Here is a 17,494-nt window from a genome sequence, read left to right as displayed (position 1 = left end):
CTAGGTCAGTTCCTTTTGAAAAAGAAGGAATTTTGTTCACCTTTTCCTTCTCTTCCTTTTTTTCATTTCCTAGCTTTCTATTACATTTCGAGTTAATAGTCAATGAAGAGTGAAAGAATAATCCTAATTCTCATGCTTCTTCCTTAAATAGGATAAATAAATTTAAATTACTGTTCCTGAGATTTTCTTAATTCCTAAGCATACAGTTTTCCTACAATAGCCTATTAATTACTAATAAGCAGTATGAGTGTTAACCTAGCAAGGCAGAGTTACTTAATGAACATGGAGAGCAAGCAGAGATGACACTTGTTAGACAAGCTGATATAAGCCAAAAAATGTATCTACCCTTCATGTCATGGTTTCAGAAGAAGCCCTTGATTACAATCTTGATTTATGATATTCCCCAGTCCCTGAACCACAGAGCACTGTTGCCATGGTTATGTTGGCACACTATGCACAGTTCTCTATGCTGTGAACCAGCAGCAGCAATTACAGATATGGCTTGACAAGCAAGCAAGCAAAAATACTGTAAAAGATGTTTGAATGTATAGTTTTTATTTCTTTTTCAAACTTTGTCAGTCCCTTGACTGAGATATCTCAGCCACACATTGGGCCTGTCACACGATGGGAGTCAAAGGCTACAGCACAGAGGTGTGAATAAACAGTTAAAAAATCTACCTGAAATCAATATTATTGCTCAGAACTTAGTTTCTTCAAACTTTACCCTCTATCTACAAAACTTTTTACAAGGACTGAAGAAGCCTAAAAATCCCTGTTATGTATAGGCTGGACACTGCTGCTCTTAATCTTGGTCATTACTTAAGGAACCTTTCTCTGAAGTAGTTTAACAGCACTCTTTATCCCAGAGTTGTTAGCAAGGGTGGAAGTGACAGAACATTAACCTGTTGAAAAAAAAGAGGGGTAAAAGTTCATTCCTGTTGGAGAAAGTCCAGAGGAGATGATGAGAGGGCTGAAGCACCTCTCCTATGAAGACAGGCTGAGAGAACTGGGGTTGTTCAGCCTCAAGAAAAGAAGGCTCCTAGGAGACCTTATAGCACCTTCCAATACCTAAAGGGGGGCCTACAGGAAAGCTGGGTAGGGACTTTTTACAAGGGCTTGTAGTAATAGAATGAAGGGGCCGTGACTTTGAACTGGGAGAGGGAAGGTTTAGGTTAGACATTAGGAAAAAATTCTTTAGTGTGAGGGTAGTGAGACACTGGAACAGATTTCCCAGAGGAGTTGCAGATGCCTCATCCCTGGAAATGCTCAAACCCTGGTTGGATCGGGCTTTGAGCAATCTGATCTAGAGGAAGATGTCCCTGCCCACAGTGGGGGGGTTTAGACTAGATATTCTTTAAAGTCCCTTCCAACCCAAACCGTTCTATGATCCTATGATATATTTCTGAGGGAGTAAATTAGCAGAGAACAGTGTTTTCTTCTTCTGTGGGATAATTTTTCTCTATGCTCTTTTTTGAGTATACACACACCACAGTCCTTAGCCTTATGCAGCTATTTCCTAATGTACGTTTATAAGATACACCCGTGGCAGATGTGATTTTTTTTTTTTTCCCCAAGTTTCTATTTATTTCTAGATGCACACTCTCCAAGCTCTTGAAGTGACCAAACACTGAGTGGTAATGTTAATGCAGTCCCGAAGACAAGACAAACTCTGTCTTACCAAGACACTTTGATTTGAGCTCAGTGCAGTGTTAACACAAAAGTAAGTCTGCTGGTTAGCTTAGAGATTATTTATATATGATGACACCTCCTATGTAGCACAATATAAGTTTTTGGGTTTTTTTCTCTGATTAGCAGCCAGAAAGATAGATATGACCCTGATTTTTCTTCTCTGGAGCTGGTTTTAACACAATACCTTCACCCAGCATTTTCTTCTGATCATGTATACAAAAGTCTTAGTCAGAAAACTCTGCTGTCCCCCAAATCCTCTCTTTGCAGCACTGTGGTACAATATTAAGCTCTTCAGTTGTGCCAGCATTACTTTCTTCTCTACCTTAAAACAAACAGCACTTAGTACCTGAGAATTTCCTTCTGCTACCTTGTTAGCTTGTGTTTTTTTTTCAACCTTAATTATATTAGTTTTCACTGGAGAGTGTGGTGGGTTAACCTTGGATCGATGCCATGTGCCCAACAAGCTGCTCTATCACTCATTTCCTCAGAAAGAAAAAAAAAATACAATTAAAGGCTCATGGGTTAAGATAAGGACAGGGAAAGCTCACTCACTTATTACTGTCATGAGCAAAACAGACTTGAGTGGGGAAATTAATTTAATTTATTGCCTGTCAAATGGGAGTGATGAGAAATATGGTGAAATCTTAAAAAAAACTTCACCCCACCCATCCTTTCTTCTGGGCTCAACTTCACTCTTGAAATCTCTGCCTCCTTCTCTCTGAGTGGCGCAGGGGGCATGTGGAATAAGGGTTGCAGTCAGTTTATTACACATTGTCTCAGGTGCTCCTTCCTCTCTTCCCCTGCTCCAGTGTGAGATCCCAAACATGGGGGAGAGTCCTTCATGAACTTCTCCAACATGGGTTCTTCTGGCAAGCTGTAGTTACTCACTTGTCCAGCATGGGTCCAGTGGCAAGTCCATCTTGGATCTGACTGGCTTTGGCTCTATCAGACGTAGGAGATGCTTTTAGCAGCTTCTCACAGAAGCCACCCCTGCAGCTCCCTCGCTACCAAAGTATTTGCCACACAGATACGCAACGCAGAGAGCCAGCACCTTCTCCAAGGTCTCAGTGCTGTCTTCAGTTCTTGTTCACATCACAGAATTTGGATTAACATCAAAATGGGAAATTACCAAAATTAAGGGTACGGCTATGTGTCTGGAGTTTTCAGTTAATAAAAAGAGATCTAGCTTAGTTCATGCATAGCTAATGCATACTGACTAAATCTAGTCTGAAGCCATCCTCATTTGGTAGTCAGTAAAAATAAAATTTTTTAAAAAAGGAGAGATGAGAGCCAATGTTTAAATGTAATTAATTTTCAGTATTAAGTTTGTTCTGTGATGTATTAAGTCAATAAATCAGAGAATTTTTATTTCAGTTTGGTGGAATTTTCTGATGGTGGAAGTATAATTGTTTGTTGGTTGTTTTTTTTTTCTTTTTGTTGCTTTTAGTTTTGTTTCAGTTAAAGTTTTACCCATCATTAGCTTTAGTTCATGAAAGGGCAAAATAACCTTGCACAATTCTACAATTAGAAGACTTCACATAAAATGAACAGTAATCTCAGTGCCTTGTGAGAAAGGAAAAATGATCATACTAGAGAGATCTATTTAAAATCTAAAGCTTCAAACCATTAGTTGAAAACATTGGTTGAAAATGTAGGGGGACAAATCTAGGCTGTATTTTCACTTATCACCATTCTTGTAAAGGAATGATAAATCACTAAGCATATTGTACTATTTTATTTTCATTCTTCAAGTTAATAAATAAGGTTATTTGGGTTCTATGTATTTCTTCTTCAGGAATGAAAAGGCGTCAATAAATTATGCCTACAAAATAAATACAAGTCCTATTGTTTGGAAGAAACTGTGTCATAATGTTGATGAAAAACAATTCCATTTTTTGAGATATTTTAAAATTTAAGTGTGTTTAATTCCAGATTGTGGGGGAAAAAAAAAATAAATGTGAATGTTCCTGTTATCACCTTCTTTACCTGGTGACTAAATTGTAAATATTGAAAGTGAGAAAGCAAGGTTCAGATACACTCTGCCTGAGTCAGAACAGTGTTTTCCATCTCAAATCCAGTTACTGTCAATATTTGTTCTGTCTAAGGTATGTTACCATAATGGTTAAGTAACAGCTGTGTGTGTATGGTTTCCCTTCTATCCTCTCTAGAGGCTAAGCTAATAACAGTTGCTACTGAAATGCTCTAGTAGTTGGAATAATTTCACAGAAGAATACATCTTGCTTAACTAAAATGTTGGTAACAATGCTGTCTGTTCTCCCTGCTTTCCCTTTCTAAGGCAAGAGTTTAAGAGCTTATTCTTAAAAATGCAATTATTTCTCTATTCAACACAAATATAAATTTTTAAAACTATATCCTGCAGGAGTGTATAAAAGCCAAGAAGCTCGGCTAATGCTCCACATATATCTCATTAAAGCACCCTCCCATACATCTGCAAGCAAGTTGAAAGAGGAAAAATGGGCTATGGATGGTTTTGTGAGTATATTTCTGCTACAAAAATGACAGATTAATTTTATTTTTGTTTGAAATCATGCTAGTGTTCTACTCCCAAAAAATCCTGAGATGTACTAAATGGAATCATGTTATCAGTGTTGATTCATTAAACAAATTTGGTTGTAAGATGTATGAGACCAGTCTTAAGGAAAATATAGAAATAGTTTTACTGTGTAGGCACAATTATAACGTGTTAACACAGAATCCTTTTTTACTTCTCTTTGAATTTTGTTCCAATGTATTGAGAAATTTTACCATAATGATAATATAGTATCAAATTGTAACAATATTATACTCTATAATATTAATAGCAATTTTTATCATTAGGCTAGCAGCAATGTTTTAGGTTTTGGTGATACTTTTAAAAATATCATGAAAAAGCTGAACTGTTACATGTATGGGGAAAACAAAAGGTGGCTGGGATGTGTTTAAACCATGAAAAGGAAATGCCTTCAGAGAACAGACAAGAAAAACAAACATTGCCCAAGATAATTCTAAGGCTCAAAAAAGCCAAGTATGTTGTGGGCCTGAGGCAGTTTATTTGCCAGAGAAGTAGATTTTTCAGAAAAGGTTTAAAATTATTTGAATTATGAACACTCATATGTCCATATTACACTGTCTCATTTTTCAAGGAATCAGTTTTCTTATGATTCACCTACTGGTAAAGCACTATAGGACCGCCAGTGATGGTACACACATTAAAAGAAGAGAAGAGGTGCATATTGACATGGACACATGAATTAATATCTGTGTAACTTGTGGCTCTGCTTCAATAATAATTTTTTAAAACTTATCTGTGAGAGGCAGATGCCACGTGTTGTCCCAAACCACGACAGGGAAAAAGATGGTAATAGTTATATTGTAGATAATCCTAAGAATTTGGGGAAGTCGCGGAAGCATCTTGACTGCCGGTAGTCTCTGTGACGGCATCGGGTCATGACGTGTGCAAAATCAACACCAAAGCGAAAAGCCCTAAACTTAAACAAGCAAATATACGTATAAAAGGGGTTTTGTTTGTACGAATTTTAGGCTTCATGAGAATTGTCATGACATGGAAAGAATGCAGTAAAAGCATGAAATTTACTTTCAGACTTCTAAATGTACAAAATGCAGAGTCCCTACATTCCATAAGCTATTTACATACTGATTTTATTTGACAATTTTCTTTTTAGTTTTTAATCTTTAAATAGCTCAAACTGGCTGCTTTGCCCCAAAGTAAGTAATTCACCTGAAAATGCACTTTTTTTTTCAGTGAAAAAATAACTTCAGGTCATTGCTGAAAACCAAACTTAAGGGAAAACCTTGAAGGAACTTTCCTTAGAAGTCTTTTAGTTTATACTGGCAAATTTTGCTCTTGTACCAATGCCGTATTCAATATTCTTCTAGCTGTATAATTGCATAATTATTGGAATAAGCATTAAGAAAAAACAAAGGAACTATCAAATGAATGCTTTTAAATTAATTGTTAAAACCTCAATACTCAAATTCTTAGGATTATCTACAATATAACTATTACCATCTTTTTCCCTGTCATGGTTTGGGACAACACAACAACAAAATGAACAGCCCCGTGGCCACTCACTCAACTCCCTCCCCACCCCCCCCCCCACACACACACTCTGGGATGGGGAGGACAAAGTTCATGGGTTGAGACAAGGACAAGAAGGGCTCTTCACCAATTAAGGTCCCGGGCAAAACAGACTCAATTTGAGGAAAAAATCATAAATTTCACACTAATCCAACACACACAGGACACAGACAGCACACAGAGCAGGGCTTGCATATGTTACCCCACCCCTCCCTTCTTCCCAGGCCCAAATCACTTTGTTCCTGGTTTCTTTCCCTCCTTTCCCCCCAGCGGCACAGGGGATGGGGTTTAGAGTCAGTTCACAGGCTGGTGGTTCTTGCCGCGCCATCCTCCTCAGGAAGGATTCCTTACAGTCCTTCCCTGCTTTCCCACGTGGTCCCTCCCATGGGAGAGAGTCCTCCATGAACCTTTCCTTCATGAGTCCTTCCAACAAGATCTGGAGCTGCTCCAGCATAGGTTTCTCAGAGTCACGGGCTCCTTAGGGAACAGCCAACTCCCCTGGCACCAGGGTCTTTCAAACCTGCGTAATCAGAGTCCACAGGCAGCAAACCCGAGTCCACTGGCCACAGAATCCAAGTCCACTGGCCAAGTTCACCCCATGTGGTGCCTTCAGGGAATGTTCCACCACATTCCTCCATGAGTGCAGGCGGACAGCCTGCCATGTCGTCATGGGTTGCAGGGAAATTTCTGTTAGGACACCTTCTTTGTCACCAACCACCAGCACCGCTCTCCTTCCCCAGCACAACTCTTCCCCCTTCTCCTAGCACTGCTCAGGTGTTATAGCCATTCTCTCATATGTTAATCACTGAGGCGCATCTATTGTCCCTCTAATGGCTGCTTGGCTGGGTTTTGGGGCAGGGGGAACTTCTCAGCTTCTTACCGGAGCCACCCTGGGGCCCTTCCCCTGCTACCGAAGAAAACCACCAAACCAGAACATTCCTCAGAAACCCCAGATAATTATGAAGTATTAATGAATAAATAATGAAGTAAAATGCTTGAAAATACTGACCCCTTGAGTTGTCAGAAACTTTAAGTTTTGTAGATTTAAAAAAATAAAACATTGAAAGGTAGTATAAGGTAGTATTTGTGACTCCAAGCCACCATATCTAAGTTCTGCCTTTAAGAGTTCTGTGTTTTCTTTTGAACTTTATAGATTTCCTAGAAAAAGAAGAGGATGTTTTTAATGGGGAATACCAGCTACTAGAGGTTTTAGATATCTCTGTTCCAAACAGATACTTGTAACAATTTTTTTTTCCCATTAAATTCAGAGCACTTTTTATTTACAGGTTTCGGCTGAACCTGATGGAGCAACGTATGTTTTTCAAGGATTCATCCAGGGTAAAGATTATGGACAATTTGGACTTCAAAGATTAGGTATTCAGCAAATTCTCAGGTTTTGCCAGTTCATTGTTTCATATTCTGTTGAGGTATGTCCGTTAGTGTAAAGGTTTCTGCTGGATGTTGTTGGTATTGACATTTTATATCACTCCAACACCTCCATGTCCTTCTTATGTTGTGTGTCCCAGAACTGGACACAGTATTCAAGGTGGGGTCTCAGGTGAGCTGAGTAAAGGACGAGAATCTCCTCCTTTGACCTTCTGACCACACTTCATTTGATGCAGCCCAGGATAAGTTGGCTTTCTGGGCTGCAAGTGCACATTGCTACATGTTGAGCTTTTCATCAACCAGAACCCCCAAGTCCTTCTCTTCAGGACTGCTCTCAATCCATTCTCTGCCCAGGCTGTATTTATACTTGGGATTGTCCTTCAGTAAGAATTTTAATTTAGTTAATACTAAATTCTTGAATGTTAAATCACCATGGGGTATGTCTTAGATGAGGGATTACTTTTCACTAATGTAATGGCTTCTTAGATAGAGTGCTTATCTTCAGATAAATAATTCCTGTATGTGGAAGTAGGGTTTTTTTTCAGCCATAACATAATGTTCACTCTCACTTTTTCAGTAAAAACAGGAATTTTTTTAATTCTTCAGTGTGCTGGAAGGATTTATTAATGATGTGTGAGGTAAAGGGACTTTTTTTTTTTTTTCACAGTTCTAAGTCATAGTATAATGCACTGATTGGGAACCTGATTTTCACTGTATTTGTATATGCAAAATTTTAAAAATATTTTTTTGCAATTAACCTAATCAAGGAATATTTACTTTAAATGAATATTAACTTTATTAACTGGAATGTGGTCATGAATGGCTATGTTCTTTTTAGGAAAGACAGGTTAACAAGGCGAGGTGCTGGAGTTGCTCTTTACATGAGAGAGCTACTGGAATGTATTGAGTTCTGTCCAGGGGCAGATGAGAAGCAAATTGAGAGCATGTGGGTGTGAATTAAGGGGCAGGCTGGCATGGGTGCTATTGTTGTGGGTGTCTGTTACAGGCCACCTCGTCAGGAGGAGGAAATTAATGAGGTCTTCTACAGGAGCTGAAAGCAGCCTCGCAATTACTTGCCCTGATTCTCGTGGGGGATTTTAACTACTCAGATATTTGCTAGAAGGCCTACTCAGCCAGCCATTCACAGTCCAGGCGGTTCATCCAGTGCATTGATGGTAACTTCTTCATTCAAATGGTGGATGAGCCAACAAGGAGAGGAGTGCTACTGAATCTTATACTCACTAACAAGGATGGCCTGGTTGAAGCAGTGAAGGTTGAGGTAGCCTTGGCTGCAGTGACCATAAGATAGTGCAGTTCAGGATCTGGTGCAGTAGGAACAGGATACCAAGCAGGATAATGATCCTGGACTTCAGCAGGGCCAACTTGGGCCTTTTCAATCAATTTGCTAGGGGAAATCCCATGGGATAGGGTACTAGAAGGTAAAGAGGCCCAAGATAATTGGTTAACATTCAAGGACCACTTATTTCAAGCTCAAGATCAGAGCATCCCAACGGGTAGGAAATCAAGAAAGGGAGCCAGAAGACCCACATGGTTGAAGAGGGAACTGCTGGGCAAACTCAAGTGGAAGAAGAGGGTTTACAGATCATGAAAGGACATAATATGACAGTTGTCAGAGGATGTAGGGTGGCAACTAGGAAAGCTATTCCTCCTTGGAGTTACACCTTGCAAGACAAGCCAAGGACAACAGAAAGGGCTTCTTCAAGTACCATGCAAACAAAACTTACACTAGATGCAATATTGGCCCATTTCTGAATGAGGTGGGTGCCCTGGTGATAGAGGATATGAAGAAGGTGAAGTTACCAAATGCCTTAATTGTCTCTGTCTTTACTGCTGGAGACTGTCTTCAGGAGCCCCAGACACCTGAGGCCCCAGAGGAAGTCAGGATAAAGGGGGAGTTTGCCTTGGTTGATAAGGAGTGTTACGGATCAGTTAAGCAATTTGGACATCGATAAATCCATGGGTCCTGATGGGATGAACCTGCAGGTGCTGAGTGAGCTGGCAGAAGTCATTGCCAAGCCACTCTCCATCATCTTTGGTAAGTCGTGGGGAACAGGAGAGGTGCCTGAGGACTGGAAGAAAGCAAATGTCATTCCAGTCTTCAAAAAGGGTAAGAAGGAGCACACGAGTTACTATAGACCAGTCATCCTTACCTCCATCCCTGGAAAAGTGATAGAACAACTTATCCTCGGTGCTTGTCTCTAGGCATATCAAGGATAAAAGGGTCATTAGGAGCAGTCAACATGGTTTTGCCAAGGGAAAGTCATGTTTAACCAACCTGATAGCCTTTTATGTAGACATAGCCAGGTGGAAAGATGATGTTAGAGCAGTGGATATGGTTTAATCATGATTTCAGTAAAGCATTTGTCTTCCACAGCATCCTCACAGCTAAACTGAGGAAGTGCAATCTGGATGATCAGGTAGTGAGGTGGATTGTGAACTGGTTGAAGAAAAGAAGTCAAGAGAGTTGTGGTCAGTGGGGCAGAGTCTAGTTGGAGGCCTGTATCTAGTGCAGTCCCTCAGGGGTCTGTACTGGGACCAGTACTATTCAATATATTCATAAATTACCTGGATGAGAGAACAGAGTGAACTGTCAGCAAGTTTGCTGATGACACTAAACTGGGAGGAGTGGCTGACACTCCAGAAGGCTGTGCTGCCATTCAGTGAGACCTGGACAGGCTGGAGAGTTGGACAGGCAGAAATTTAATGAAATTCAACAAAGGCAAGTGTAGAGTCTTGCATCTAGGAAAGAATAATTCCAGGTACCATTATTGGTTGGGGACTGACCTGTTGGAAAGCAGTGAAGGTGAAAGGGACCTGCTGATAGGCCAGCAATGTGCCCTTGTAGCCAAGAAGGCCAAGGATCCTGGGATGTATTAGAAAGGGTGTGGTTAGTAGGTTGAGAGAGGTACTCCTCTTCCTCTACTCTGCCCTGGTGAGGTCACATCTGGAATATTGTGTCCAGTTCTGGGCCACTCAGTTCCAGAAGGACAGGGAACTGCTTGAAAGAGTCCAGCACAGAGCCACAAAGATGATTAAGGTAGTGGAACATCTCCCTTATGAGGAAAGGCTGAGGGAGCTGGGTCTCTTTAGCTTGTAGGAGAGGAGACTGAGGGGCAACCTCATTCATGTTTAAAAATATAAATGTTTACAAATAGGGCAAGTGTCAGGAGGACAGAGCCAGTCTCTTCTCAGTGATGTCCAGTGATAGGACAAGGGGCAACAGGTGCAAGCTGGAGCATAGGAGGTTCCATGTAAACTTAAGGAAAAACTTCTTTACTCTGAGGGTGACTGAACACTGGAACAGGCTGCCCAGAGAGGTTGTGGGGTCTCCTTTGGAAGCATTCAAAACCTGCCTGGATGCCTTCCTGTGTGACCTACTCTAGGGGATTCTGCTCTGGCAGGGGGGTTTAACTAGATGAACTTTCAACATCCATTGCAACCTCTAAAATTCTGTGTTTCTGTGAAAGTCATCTAACAAAAATTAGAATGCAAGATTACATTGACAAAGTGTTTTGGGCTTTTTTGTTTTGTTTTAATTTGTGTTTGGTTTTTTTTTTTTGTTTGTGGTTTTTTGTGAAATTCTCTTCTGTGATGTCACAGAATCATAGGATTATTTGGGTTGGAAGTAACCTTAAAGTCAGGCTCACCTTTCTCTAGACCAGATTACTTACAGCCCAATCCAACGTGGCCTTTAAGATAGGGAGGGAGCATCCACAACTTTCTAGGCAAACGGTTTCAATGTCAATATACTGAAGATACTTCTTGTTGATTTGTATCGTCTAAGAACAGAAAGGTTCACTCAGGTTTAAATTATATGCAATAATTAATTGTAGTTAATACAGTCAATGATACAGTAACAGAGATTTACAATAATTGATCCAATTTTGTTTGGCTTGTTTACCATTTCATTATTTAGTGCACACAAACAAAAACAGCTTCTCTGAATCAAAATATTCTTGTTGTTCCTATACAATTTTCGTTATAACATTTAATTTATATTTCTTTTTTTTTTTTCCCTCCTGTATTTTAGTGTTTGCGTTACCTGTTTCTTTTTGTTTGCTTGTTAATTTCTTTTTAAATTTATATATATTGCCTAGTAAGATGAAGAATCATAGAATCCTAGAATCCTAGGGGTTGGAAGGGACCTCGAAAGATCATCTAGTCCAACCCCCCTGCCAGAGCAGGGTCATCTAGAGCACATCACACAGGAAGGCGTCCAGGCAGGTTTTGAATGTCTCCAGTGAAGAAGACTCCACAACCTCTCTGGGCAGCCTGTTCCAGTGCTCTGTCACTCTCACAGTAAAAAAAAATATTCTGATATTCACCTTGAACCTCCTATGCTCCAATTTGCATCCATTACCCCTTGTCCTATCACTGGTCATCACTGAAAAAAATTTAACGCCATCTTCCTGACACTCACCCTTTATGTATTTGTAAACATCGATGAGGTCACCCCTCAGTCTCCTTTTCTCCAAACTAAAGAGACCCAGCTCCCTCAGCCTTTCCTCGTAAGAACATCAGGAAATATTACAAGGTCATGGAGGGACAGGACAAGGGATAATAGATTAAAACTGGAAGAGATGAGATTAAGGTTAGACATTAGGAAGTTCTTCACTCTGAGGGTGGTGAGACACTGGCACAGGTTGCCCAGAGAAGTTGTGGAAGCCCCATCCCTCAAAGTGTTCAAGGACAGGTTGGATGGGGCACTGAGTAACCTGGTCTAGTGGGAGGTGACCCTGCCCATGAAGGAGGATTGGTTCTAGATGATCTTCAAGGTCCCTTCCAATCCAAACTGTTCTATGATTCTGTGATTACGACCTATGCAATTCTTAAAATGTCCAGTTCAAAGATTAAAAATTAACTTTGAAGTTTCATTTGTATTCCTTTCTTAACATTAGAAAGGTTTATGTTTTATCTGTGTAGATAATCTAATGTGTTCTTGAACCATTCAGGAGATAGTACTGGGGTTTTTTGCATCAGTATTTGACTTTAGTTCTTCAGATTTGTGCCTGCCTCTTTCATCTCTGTATTAATAGCAGCACCTAATGAAATTAACAGGACGAATTTTCAGTTTGCCTCTTCAGGTGATTTACCCTTTCCTTGAAATCATGTTTGCTTTTTATGCATGCAGTATTTATAAATTTCTGAAATACACAAATATAATCAGTAGTATAAGCAATCTAATATAGAATTATTATATTTTTTTTTTTGTAATACACGACATTAATGTGTATTAATAGCATTCAAAACTTGAATCCCATACAGAATTATGCAGGAAGATGTTTACTTATCCAGAGAGCATGTGTTGCTGTCCCAACATTTTGCATCAACTTATTAATCTTAATATGGTATACCACATTACACTTAATTTCCAGGTTGTCTCAGCATAAGGCTGCACATATACAGCTGAACACATGATGATGACCAAATCACAAGGTGTTCCTGAATTTTGCTTGGGTACTAGGCACATATATTTATTATATTATTTTTTTTTCTTATTATCCTTTTTAGGTCTTAACGTGTCTGAGGGTTCAAATTCTTCTAATCAACCACATGGTACAAATAGTAGTTCAGTGGCCATTGCTATCCTTGTGCCTTTCTTTGCCCTTATATTTGCTGGGTTTGGATTTTATCTTTATAAACAAAGGTAAGAATACATCACACATATAGAATTCCTGTATGATTTTGTGGTTTTCTTGTCTTCCATCTTTGTCAGTGTAAACAAAATTTTCTGTAAACCCATAAAATGTATGCAAAATACATATGTACAGTTCAACCTACCTCTAATGACTGAGAGATCAGTTTTTTGTACCATGCTATACTTTCATTCCTACCTGTTTAAAATGTTGTAAATTTCTCTCTTTATGGTAACAAAATGAATGCTATAAATTATTGGTATATAGGAATAATATAATGAATAGCCTTCATGTGTACTTAAAATATATTGCCTGTATTATATATATATTTTTATTTTTTTTTACATGTGACAGAATTATGAGTTGTGTCTTGAGTAATTTATTTTAATGCCTGCTCAGTTTATTGGTTTGCAGGTATATGCAAACATTGAGAGGTTTCATTATGGAACTGTTCCTGCATCTGAAATTATTAGTTAATATGTGGTTATGCTACATAGCCACCAATCTTCTTAATTTCAGAAATCTTAAATTCAGTAACTTTTTTCATGTTATTGAGACCAGTATTAGTTCTTTGGATTTAGTGTCAAGTAATCTTTCCCTATACCTATAAAGCATTATACAACTGAATAAAATGTAATTACCTTAATGACAAGACAATTCATTGCCTCTGTCAAAATGGTGATTTACATCTGTTAGCCTGACAATAATTGTAATATACTATGCAAGATAGCATTAGTTTAAAACATATACCACCATTTTAAAATGGTACCACTTCTTTTAGAACTGCTTTAAAATATGAACAAATGCTCATGTAAATGTTTATACATTTTCTTTTAATTGTATGTTGTAAGCACTTGTCTTTCCTTTTTATATTGATGAAAACTATGCATTTTGCATAACAATATAGATAAAACTTTTTCAAGGATTCAACTTCGATATTTTTAGTTACTTAGTGAAAAAGAAAAGGTTTCAGCTACAAAGGTCGTTCTTGATAAACTTGTAGATTCTCCAAAAGAAAAAGAAAGTCTCAGTTGTGTGGTGGGGAAATTACTGTATCTTTGCAAGATTTTGTTCTACCCTTAACTATTTATCATTTGATCAACCAAGTGGAAATACCTGCCTCTTCTCAGATTGTTAACTAAGTTTTTAAGGGAACACCATTTTATATTAATTATAAATAGCTTAAACAGAATTCTTAGTATAAATACTGTTAAAAAAAAAAAAAAAAGTTCTGTTTAGCTCCTGTAACTGGAATTGGGAACTAAATTCTGTTCTGATTCTTAAACCACAACAAGTTAATGAGGAAAACTGCAGTTACAAATACTCTGTCTTTCTTCTACAGGACTGCACCTAAAACACAGTATACGGGATGCTCTGTACATGAAAATAATAATGGACAAGCTGCTTTTGAAAACCCAATGTATGACACAAATTCAAAGTCTGTGGAAGGGAAAGCGGTACGATTTGACCCCAACTTGAACACTGTTTGCACAATGGTATAATGTGGTAATTAAATGTCTTCAAAGTCTGAAAATTGATACACAACACAGTGCACACACAGTTCACTGATTAAAAAAAAAAAAAAAAAAAAAAAAAAGTAAAGCACACTTTTCAGGATCTACTGGGTCACCTTTTCCTGAGAATGATAGACAAGAATGGGTTGTGGTTATTTTGGTTTGATTTTGTTTTTCATAAACTGGATCTGAATTCTTCTTCGTGTATGCCATGGAGAGTTTTTAAAAAACTTGCTGCACTCTATGAGTGCTACTCACAGTTTATTTGCTTTTTTAAAAAAGGAGGATATTCTACAACATAAAAGATATTTGCATATATTGGAGGAGCATCCACTATCAGTATTTCTGTGCTTTATAAAAACTATAATAGAGGGATTGGGTTTGAAAAAATGATATAGGTAGAAAATAAAGAGCTATACTTACAGGAGACAATAGGTCACTGACTTCTCCTTAACAGTCATATGCTACATCTTTCTCATGAGTTTGTACGTTTTTTTCATTTATTCAGCCCATATACTATTTTAGTTTTCTCAGAACAGTTAACTTTTAAGTCCAGGATGTAGTATTTAGAAATCAGCAAGTACAATTTACTCTTTTCACATCACAGAAGAAAAATTAAAATGTCATGTTCTTATTTAATTAATTGCCTCCCCTGCTTCAAATCTTGCTTCCTTTTCATGTTCCAAATCAAGCTCCTTTTCTCTGGTTCCATTAATAGTACCCACGGATGGTAATGTTCTATATTACTTCTATCAGTCATACAACTAGACAAATTTAGCAATCAAGAAGCCAGGAAAAATTGAGCTTTCTCATGTTGTAGGTCATTCAAAAGAGTGACCATCTTTCATTTTTTTCAAATGTGAAAACATAATTGAATTACACTTCCAATTTAAAAGTAGAGTTTACAGTAACATTAGTAATCAAAACCCTGTATCAAAAACATAAGAGTCCATTTTTCAATCCATGGCAATTAAATCTAGGCTATATCACATCAGTTTATCCCTTCAGCATCTTGTCAAAATGCATGCACAAAGCATGACAAAGTCCCATTGAGGCTGATGGATTCTAAAAGACTCCAGTGAAGTTTGGATCAGACCTACAAGGCAAGAGGAAATTATAATCTGGAAATACTGGGTTTTCACATCAATTTTATCTATATATTCTGTACTTTATGGTAGCAAATCCTTACAGCTAATGATTTCAACCAGAATATATTACCATAGTGCGATGAAATCAACAACAAATATATATATACATAAATATAAAGCCATGATTTTATTAGGGACAATCCATTAATTTTACGGACAATTCAGATTCCACAGCCCTCAGATGCAAGTTTGGACATTCCAGAATTACTTCTAAGGAAATTTAATTTTTAGTTTTACAGTTATTTCATACCATACAATTATTCAGTGGCAACTCAGTAATTTATTTGATGTAGGTCATTGTCTTCCATTCATAGCATGACTCACAGATGCTGTGTGTTAGCCAGTGTGATTTATCTGTTATTGTCCCTTTCAGACATTAATAATTCTGTGAAAATCTAAACTTTTTATTACCGTAATAGAGAGTGCCTACCAAAAATCATTGTACCCAGGATTGCTGCTTGGATTTCTATAATGTTTGATGAATTTCTTATGAACCATTTTACAACACTTTGTTTTGAATATTCATACAGCTCTGTCAAACTGTATTCTACTAAAAGGATGCTGTTTTATATTTTATACCATTGGTTGTTATTTATTCTTGTTTATTCAAATGACTGCAATAACTATGATTCATTCATTAATGTTAATACATTGAGATCGTTTAAAATGTTTCTTCTGCAACTGGCTACTCCTCTTATATTAATGCATACACTTTTGTAAAGAAGTATATTTTTATGAAAAGGATTTGTAAAAGTATGATGTAAATTTTCAGTGCAATGTAAACAAAATAAAAATGGACAATTGCTTTTTTTAACCCTGTGTCTTCTTTAGAAGATGAACTTTTAAACTAATTTTGGTTGTGAAGACAAGAAAATAACCAAATCAGTAATTCTGATTTGGTATTTTTATGGGTCTTAAAATCATGTTATTTTTTCTGAATCTTCCTGAGAATTTTAGGTCAATTACCAGTACTTAGATCACATTCACAAGTAACCAGTGAGCAAATGTGTAAAATGAATTTTCTGTTGGACTCAAAGAAGCAGATTTACAAGAAGAAAAAAAAGGCTTACATTTGTCAACCCAGTGAAAAGCACAGAGAAATCTATTTTTTTCTTTAAATTAAAAAAAATAAAGAACATCTTATTGTTCCTCAAGGTTGTGGACAGCCTATTTTGCACATTAATTTTGCTACCTTTCTGCAGAAATATACAGGATGTACATATTAACATGTAGCACCAGTGTATACAGTATTTTCTGGCTTTAAAAAAAACAAAAACAGTAATGTCTTTTTAATTACATTGAACTGGAGGGCAGGATCTTAATTATTTTACTATACTTTTAAAACTGTCCTTTAACTGCCACTTTTCCTTGCAAGCATTGAAAGTGGAAGACAAATTCTGATCTGAAATGCTATTCATAGGGTAAGTGGAGGGGGGAAGCCTAATATTCTTTTGTGAATTTGGTGCCCTATATGAATTGGAAAAGCCCATTGAGGCCCACTTTGAAATCACTGGACTGTGTTGTCAAATGCACTGGGAAGAGAAGCAAGGAGTCCCTGTAAAAACGATACTGTATAATGCACTAATGTTTTTCAAGGAGGTTCTAGAGCAAATTGGTTAATTCTGAAAAGCAAAAAAAGTCCTGTTTCATAGTAGCCAAACTTTTAAATGCAACCTAGAATCTAAAATTAAGTTCTTCCATTTTTGGTTTATGCATTATATGTTTTAACATGGAAAAGTAAATAAAACTTACACTGAACTTTTTCAACAATTCATTTAATACTTAAGCTACTATAGAGCTTACGCTTTTCAAGAATTATACTGACTTCTTTGTAACAGAGAATAACCTACTCATGATAGATTGAAGGGGCTTTTTATTGGTTGGGAGTTTTGGTTTTGTTTGGTGGGGGTTGGTTTGTTTCTTTGCTTATCTTTTAATGTAGTTCATGAGCTCTTTGACACAAATTGTTTTTGCTTGAACAACTTGAACAAATTGAACAAA

General features: G+C 37.5%; 1 protein-coding gene across 1 annotated transcript in view; it reads left to right on the top strand.

Annotated features, from left to right (window-relative positions):
* Window positions 1-16,286, top strand: part of CSMD3 (CUB and Sushi multiple domains 3) — a 558,931-nt gene extending 542,645 nt beyond the window's left edge. Inside the window, exons 68-71 of the mRNA XM_051611448.1 lie at window positions 4,070-4,182; window positions 7,075-7,162; window positions 12,707-12,842; window positions 14,174-16,286. Coding sequence (XP_051467408.1) covers window positions 4,070-4,182; window positions 7,075-7,162; window positions 12,707-12,842; window positions 14,174-14,333 — 497 coding nt within the window. The 3' untranslated portion in view covers window positions 14,334-16,286. The remainder of the gene's footprint in view (window positions 1-4,069; window positions 4,183-7,074; window positions 7,163-12,706; window positions 12,843-14,173) is intronic.
* Window positions 16,287-17,494: the final 1,208 nt, after the last annotated feature.

The sequence above is a fragment of the Apus apus genome, chromosome 2 (assembly GCF_020740795.1).
Source record: "Apus apus isolate bApuApu2 chromosome 2, bApuApu2.pri.cur, whole genome shotgun sequence".
Classification (NCBI taxonomy): Eukaryota; Metazoa; Chordata; class Aves; order Apodiformes; family Apodidae; genus Apus; species Apus apus.
Note: the sequence above shows the minus strand (reverse complement) of the source record. Positions and strands in the feature narration are given on the sequence as shown.